We start from the raw sequence: 6696 nt of genomic DNA, 5'->3' as shown, positions 1-6696 counted from the left end.
TGCTCTTCACTTTATGCCATTTTGGCTTATGAGAGGTTTTATAGGAACGCTCCATTTTGGATAGTAGGGGAAACCTGTACTCCCATAGACAGCTGCGCAATCTGAGGCCCGGAGAGGGCAGGGACTTCCTTGAAGTCACACAGCAGGGATATAATCCCGGTTTCTGATCGTCTGTGCTAAGGCCCTCCTACACTCGCAGCTCCACTCCCTGCAGAGATCCAAGAGGCAGAAAGGAGGCTTCAGACTGGAGGGAACACAGGGCTAGGGCCCGTCTCCCACGGCCTTTTCAGGGGCCCCTTTATCTCCCTCCATCCCCCTAATTCAGGACCCACCCCGTCATGGCCCCCTCTCCCCACTATCTCTCCCCATGCCCCTGCCTCAGGGACCCTCCCATCTCTCACACTCTCTGCCTTAGGGCCTCCTCCCCCACATCGCCCCTGTGCCAAGGCCTCATCTCCTGACTCGAAGTCCCCCCACCCCTCTGAGGGCCACTCCCCACAATGCCTCTGGACACCACTGTCCACGGCCCATGCTGTGCGACACCTTCGCTAAAGAAACCCAACAGCTCTCGTAACAAAAGTCAAACCCAAGTTTCTCAAGGTTGGCCATGGGAGGAGGCCTCTGGACCTCTGTCTCCGACTGTCCCCAAGATTCATGTCCCTCTCGAGGGCGCCCCTGCTTACCCCTGCTGCCCCCATGGCTTTGAACTCGGGTGCCGCTTCCCCCATTAACGCACTGGGCTGATTGTGCCTTAACAGTCCTCCTTCGTAGCCGGACCCAAGTGGGACGCCTGAACAAGATTCGGCTGCAGGCCTGGGGCTGACAAAGGGAGGGATGAACGGTGACTGGCCAATCTGACCTTCAAAGTACGGCTCATTGGCTCATTCAGCTTCAGCTCGGGACCTCCCCGCAACAGGGGGCCTTCCGGCTTACTGCTCACGAGCCCCTTTGGCAGGGGCGGTCTCCCCAGCCCATGGGAACGCCCTCCAGCAGGCCTCCAAGTCCAAACCAAAAGGGACAGTGGATCTTAGGAGACAGTGGAGTTAACAGTCACCTGGATATTCTAGCTGGATATTCTTCGTCAGGTCCACCCAGCCCTGAAACTCCAGTCCACGTAAGGGAGCCCACAATTCCCCATATTTCCACACACATTTCCTGAGGCTCTTCTGGTGTGCGCCTTTAGAACTCTGGCCATGAACCCACCCTCACTCAGGGGCAGGGGCAAAGGCTGAGAGGGAGCCATGGCTGTGGAAACTAGGGGAAAGGAAGGGCCATGTCTCAGACATCAGCCACACCTTGGGACATCCAAGAGGCCTGCAGCTTCTAATACATGACTGTTAAATTTAGGAAGGCAAGGGGCGCCTGGCTGGCTCAGTTGGCAAAACATGCGACTCTTGATCCCGGGGTTGTGAGTTCAAGCCCCAATGTTGGGTATAAAGATTACTTTTGGGGCGCCTGGGTGGCTCAATTGGTTAAGCATCCGACTTCGGCTCAGGTCATGATCTCACGGTCCGTGAGTTCAAGCCCCATGTCGGGCTTGGAGCCTGGAGGCTGTTTCGGATTCTGTCTCTCCCTCTCTCTTTGCCCCTCCCCTGCCCTCACTCTCTTTCTCAAAACAAATAAACTTTAAAAAATTTTTGAGAAGGCTTACCTCTAGAAATAATCAAAACATTTATGATAATGTAGTGGCAGTAACATTGACTACTGTTTATTGAAGCGAATAAAGTGTCAAGACTCTTTCAAGCACTGTATATGGGCCATTTAACTGAATCATCATAACCCCATGAGTGAGTGTGGTACTATTAGGATCTCCACTGCCCTGATGAAGTCACTGAGGTTCAAGGTCAACACAGCCTAGACTTTCCTCTCTGACTCCAGAATCCCGGGTCTTTCAGTTATAACAATTCCCTCTTTTATTTATTTAACATTTTTTTAAGTTTATTTATTTTGAGAGAGACGGAGCACATGAGCGGGGGAGGGGCAGAGACAGAGAACCCCAAGCAGGCTCCGCACTTCCAGCACAGAGCCCGATGTGAAAGCTCCAACCCAGGAACCGTGACATCATGACCTGAGCTGAAGTCAAGAGCCAGAGCCAACTGAGCAACCCAGGCGCCCCAACAACTCCCTCTTTTAAAAATTCTCAACCCTTTCCCAACTCCCCTCTCCCATGGGAGAGGAGGGGGTGTCCCAAGGTCCCTAGTCCTAACCCATTCATCCCTGGGAGCTCAAGGGTTGGGGGGCGGGGGGGCTTTGCCCTCCATCTCAGATACCCACTCCAGCGACCGTGGCCCTCTCGCCAGTCTCTGCCTCCAGGAAAGAAATAGATTCCCACGAATTGTCTAGTCTCTCCGTTCAAAATGCGGTCCATGGACCAGTAGCATCAGCGTTACCTAGGAACTCGTTGGAGATGCAGATTAACGGGCCCCACCCTGGATCTGCGGTGTCAGAACACGTGAGTGTCTTATCAAGCCCTCTGGGTGTTTTGTATGCACTCTAGAGTCAGGACGACAGTTCTCCATGATCCCCATTGTACCCTGCAGGGGAGTGAGTACACGACGACTGCTTCTGCTTCTGCCTTTCGATCTCCCGGAACGCCCCGACTCCTGAAGACCCACCTTCCCCAAGCCGAACGCCCCGCTTCTAAAACTACAACTCCCATGATGCCCAGAGGCGCTCCGCCGCTTTACGCGACTCCACCTCCCAAGGTGTTTCGCGAGCCAGACCCACCCGGGCGTCATCAGGACTACAACTCCCACAGTGCTCGGCGGCAGAACCACCGCCCCCGGCGGCTCCGGAACGGCGCCACGTCTGCTCCGCTGGGTGGGGCAGAGCTCGCGCGGGGCCGCCGGGGTCTGCAGATCCCCGGGCTCGTTACAGCGGCCGTACCCCTCACGACACAGACATGGCGGCCGAGAAGGACCCGCAGAAGGATGCCGAGCCGGAAGGGCTGAGCGCCTCGTGAGCAAGCTGGCTCTAGCCCTCCCCTGACCGAAACCCGGGAGCCCTGGCCCCCGCCCCCTCCTCCCTCGGGTCCCAGAAATCCGGGCCCCAGACACTAGAGTCTGGGCCCCTGGTGTCCTCTTCGAGGACTCTGGAGTCTGGGCCCTCGGCCCCTCCTCCTCTTGGATCCAGGAGTCTTGGACCTTTACCCCGTAGCACCCCAGAGTCCACCCCCCCCCCCCACTCGGCCCCCTTACTGCTCGGGGGTAGGGGATTGGGGGCCCAGGCTCCATCCCGGTCTACCGCTGACCCGGCCCCGTCCACTAGGACCCTGCTGCCGAAACTGATCCCATCGGGCGCGGGCCGTGAGTGGCTGGAGAGGCGCCGCGCGACCATCCGGCCCTGGGGCTCCTTCGTGGACCAGCGGCGCTTCTCGCGGCCCCGCAACCTGGGCGAGCTGTGCCAGCGCCTCGTACGCAACGTGGAATACTACCAAAGCAACTATGTGTTCGTGTTCCTGGGCCTGATCCTGTACTGTGTGTGAGTGCCTCTCCCGTCCCGCACTTAACCCCACCGGTCGGGCCTCGCCCCCCCCCCCCCCCCCAGCACTGCCCACCCCGCACCCCCAGCCCACCCCCGGTCGGCCCCGCCTTCCGCGTCCAGTCCCTCTTCTCACTGGCCAGGCCCCTACGGCCCCGTCAGCCTGGCAGGGACACAGTGTGACCAGATGTGACCTGGTCTTGCCAGGTCTCAAGGGCGTAGCCTGCCATCCACCGGTGTAGGTGGTCAAGGTCCCCTTGGTTGGCTCATTCCCAGCTGCTTGACCCATGCTTCCCTACCCTCCTCCAGGGTGACGTCCCCCATGCTGCTGGTGGCTCTGGCTGTCTTCTTTGGCGCCTGTTACATCCTCTATCTGCGCACGTTGCAGTCCAAGTTTGTGCTTTTTGGTGAGAAATCCCCTGTCCTGACGGTTCCCTGATCCTTCATATCCTGTTCTTGGACCACAAGCCTTAGACCCCTGACCCTAGTCTGCCCAAGCCTAGATCTACACCAGATCCCTCAAACTCGACCCATCTCAGACACACCAGATACTCACACCCAGTCTCAGACAGCCCCCTCCCCCCACCGCGTTGGCACTCCTCAGCCTGGAGATACCCCAGAACCTACTCTTCACCCTGTCCCTCAAACCTACTTTTCCTCCTCCATCCTCCTTCACCTCCCTGCAGAAAGCATCAGCTGCAAGTACCCACATTGGACACCAGGTGGCGACCTTACACCGGCCTAGATCTGTGTCCCTGCCCTTTCCTGCTTCCTGGGGTGGGGCCAGAAAGATCTTGGGACCGCTCAGAGAGGGAAGCTGAGGTTTGTGGCTCATGTGGTCCCAGACCGGCCCTAGGCACCACTGGGAAGAAAGAGGGGCCTGAGTCTCCACTCGGGGGAAGCTCACAGTTCCGAGTGGTGAAAAGGGAGAGCTGGGTTCAAACGGGAATACCTAAGAGAAAGTCCTTCAGGGGTTTGCACGTTCCGTCCATGACAGGGGTGAGCTGGCTGAGGGGCATGTCAGGCACACACAGGGCATGGAGGGAGTGCCTGGAGCACAGCCATGACCCCGCTGCCAGGAGGCACGGAGACCTGATCTTCCGCTGTGCCGCGAGAAGCTAGAAATCTATATTACTATGTGAAATCATTCAGTTTCTCCATCACCCATAAACCAGATTCTTGGGGAACTTTGTACAGACACAAGAAACACGCCCACAGGGACGCCTGGGTGGCTCAGTCAGTTGGGTGTCTGACTCTTGATTTGGGCATAGGTCATGATCTTGTGGTTCATGAGTTCAGGCCCCACATCGGGCTCCATGCTGGCAGTGTGGGCCTGCTTGGGATTCTCTCCCTCTCTCTGCTCCTCCTGCACTCTGTCTCTCAAAATGAATAAAAAAACTTTTGGGGTGCCTGGGTGGCTCAGTCGGTTAAGTGTCCGACTTCGGCTCAGGTCATGAACTCAGGTTCGTGGGTTCAAGCCCCACGTCAGGCTCTGTGCTGACAGCTCAGAGCCTGGAGCCTGCTTTGGATTCTGTGTCTCCCTCTTTCTCTGCCCTCCCCCACTTGCACTCTGTTTCTTTTCTCTCTCAAAAATAAATAAACATTTAAAAAAAAAAGGAGAACGATAGTCTAGGGAAGGGGGAGCCTGGGGGCTCCCTAGCAGGAGTGGGGCTGAAGGGCAGTGAACAGCAGGGAGAGGGCAGGGAGGGAGGTGTTCTCTGTTCTGGTGGAGTGTGGGAACATCAGAGAAATGGGTGAGGCCAGGGCTGGAGGAGCCCTTGACATGAGGAGTTTGGATGATCCTGAGGCTCCCGGAGCTTGTGACACCAGACTGGCGTGGGGGGCACCAGGAGTTACCGGGGAGAGGGCACGAGTGTCCAATGCCGTCTGTCCCCCAGGCCGAGAAGTGAGCCCAGCCCATCAGTACGCTCTGGCCGGGGCCGTCTCCTTTCCCTTCTTCTGGCTGGCTGGTGCAGGCTCTGCCGTCTTCTGGGTCCTGGGTGAGTACAGGGTCCGGGGAGCCGGGGTGGGCGGTGGGGGGCAGGTGAGGAGTGAGGCCCTGATCTGCCCATTTTCCTGCAGGAGCCACCCTCGTGGTCATCGGCTCCCATGCCGCCTTCCACCAGACGGAGGCCGGGGATGGGGAGGAGCTGCAGATGGAACCAGTGTGAGGTGTCTGAGGACCCGCCGGCCCCCCGAGGCAGCTGCCTCGTCCCTGGTCACCCCTGCCCCGCACGGCTCTGCACTCCTGGCCGGAGCCCCCTTACAGGCCCAGGGAGGGATTCCAGCTTCGGAAATAAAGCTGTTACAGTCGTCCTTCGGCCGATACTCCCCGGGCTCTTCTGTGGGCCCGTGCTGGGGGTGTTGGGGAGACTGCAGAGACCAAGAAGGAGGGGGCCCCTGGCTGGGGCGGTGGGGGATTCATTAAGCAAGATAAACCACTAAACTATGATAGGACCGCAAATGGTGGTGAGTGCTGGGGAGGGGCGGGGAGTGAGCCAGCCAGGGGTACCCCAGACCACGCCCCCCGCCCCGCCCCGTTCAGTGATTTGCTAGGAGGACTCGGTATATAGTTGGAGCTACAGCTGTAATTCATTATCGTGGAAGGTGACAAAGCGAAGAGAAAAGGCACTTGGGGCAGAATCCAGAGAAATCCCGGCCCCAGCTTCCCAGAGTCCTCTCTCAGGGGACTCCCACACGCTGTGCTCGGTTCCTCCAGCGGCGAGTTGTGACAGCGGGTGTGGATGTCTGCCGGGGAGGCTCCTTAGAGACTCTGCCCGGGCTGTCTGCTGGGGGGCGGCCACACGAGCACCCTCCGCCTAGCGTGTACCGGAAGCCCAGGCTCCCAGAAGGAAAGCAGGCGTTCGGCATAAACAGTACCCTCGGCACAGCGTAGACACAGTGAGTCACTCTTATCGAGGACCAGGGGGAAGCCTTCTGGAATCCCAGTTCCCGGACACCAGCCCAGGGCCAGCTATGCAAGCAGCCCTCTGCAAGGACAGCCTACCGTGTTAACACTTTCCTGCATAAAGAAAGTTCTGGAGACGAGTCGCAGGTTGAGGAAGGCCTCCCCCAGGTGACGCTGAGTGAAGGGGCAGCTGCAGATCCTTAAGAAAATGCTCTGGGCAGAGGGAGAAGCGGGTCAAAGGTCCGGAGGCAGCAGGGAGCCTGGGGGTCCTGGGGGTGCAGCCAGGAGGCCCACGTGGTGGGGGCAGC

At 58.7% G+C, this 6696-nt stretch overlaps 1 protein-coding gene across 1 annotated transcript; it reads left to right on the top strand.

The window, feature by feature from the left end:
- The first annotated feature begins 2786 nt into the window (after window positions 1–2786).
- On the top strand, window positions 2787–5796 carry RABAC1 (Rab acceptor 1). Its single transcript, XM_053905845.1, has 5 exons — window positions 2787–2958; window positions 3268–3480; window positions 3790–3887; window positions 5379–5480; window positions 5563–5796. Exons 1-5 carry the CDS (start codon window positions 2903–2905, stop codon window positions 5649–5651), a joined length of 558 nt encoding a protein of 185 aa, XP_053761820.1. The 5' UTR covers window positions 2787–2902; the 3' UTR covers window positions 5652–5796.
- Window positions 5797–6696: the final 900 nt, after the last annotated feature.

The sequence above is a fragment of the Panthera pardus genome, unplaced genomic scaffold, assembly GCF_024362965.1.
Source record: "Panthera pardus isolate Hobbes unplaced genomic scaffold, ASM2436296v1 HiC_scaffold_18, whole genome shotgun sequence".
In the NCBI taxonomy this organism is placed as follows: Eukaryota; Metazoa; Chordata; class Mammalia; order Carnivora; family Felidae; genus Panthera; species Panthera pardus.
This window is presented reverse-complemented; position numbering and strand designations above follow the sequence as displayed.

What these genes read in the sequence shown, in the direction of transcription:
- RABAC1 (XM_053905845.1), top strand. Translation starts at nt 2,903, where the DNA reads ATGGCGGCCGAGAAGGACCCGCAGAAGGATGCCGAGCCGGAAGGGCTG. An exon ending in CCGGAAGGGCTGAGCGCCTC is followed by an intron (nt 2,959 to 3,267) that starts GTGAGCAAGCTG and finishes CCCGTCCACTAG; the next exon opens with GACCCTGCTGCCGAAACTGA. An exon ending in GGCCTGATCCTGTACTGTGT is followed by an intron (nt 3,481 to 3,789) that starts GTGAGTGCCTCT and finishes ACCCTCCTCCAG; the next exon opens with GGTGACGTCCCCCATGCTGC.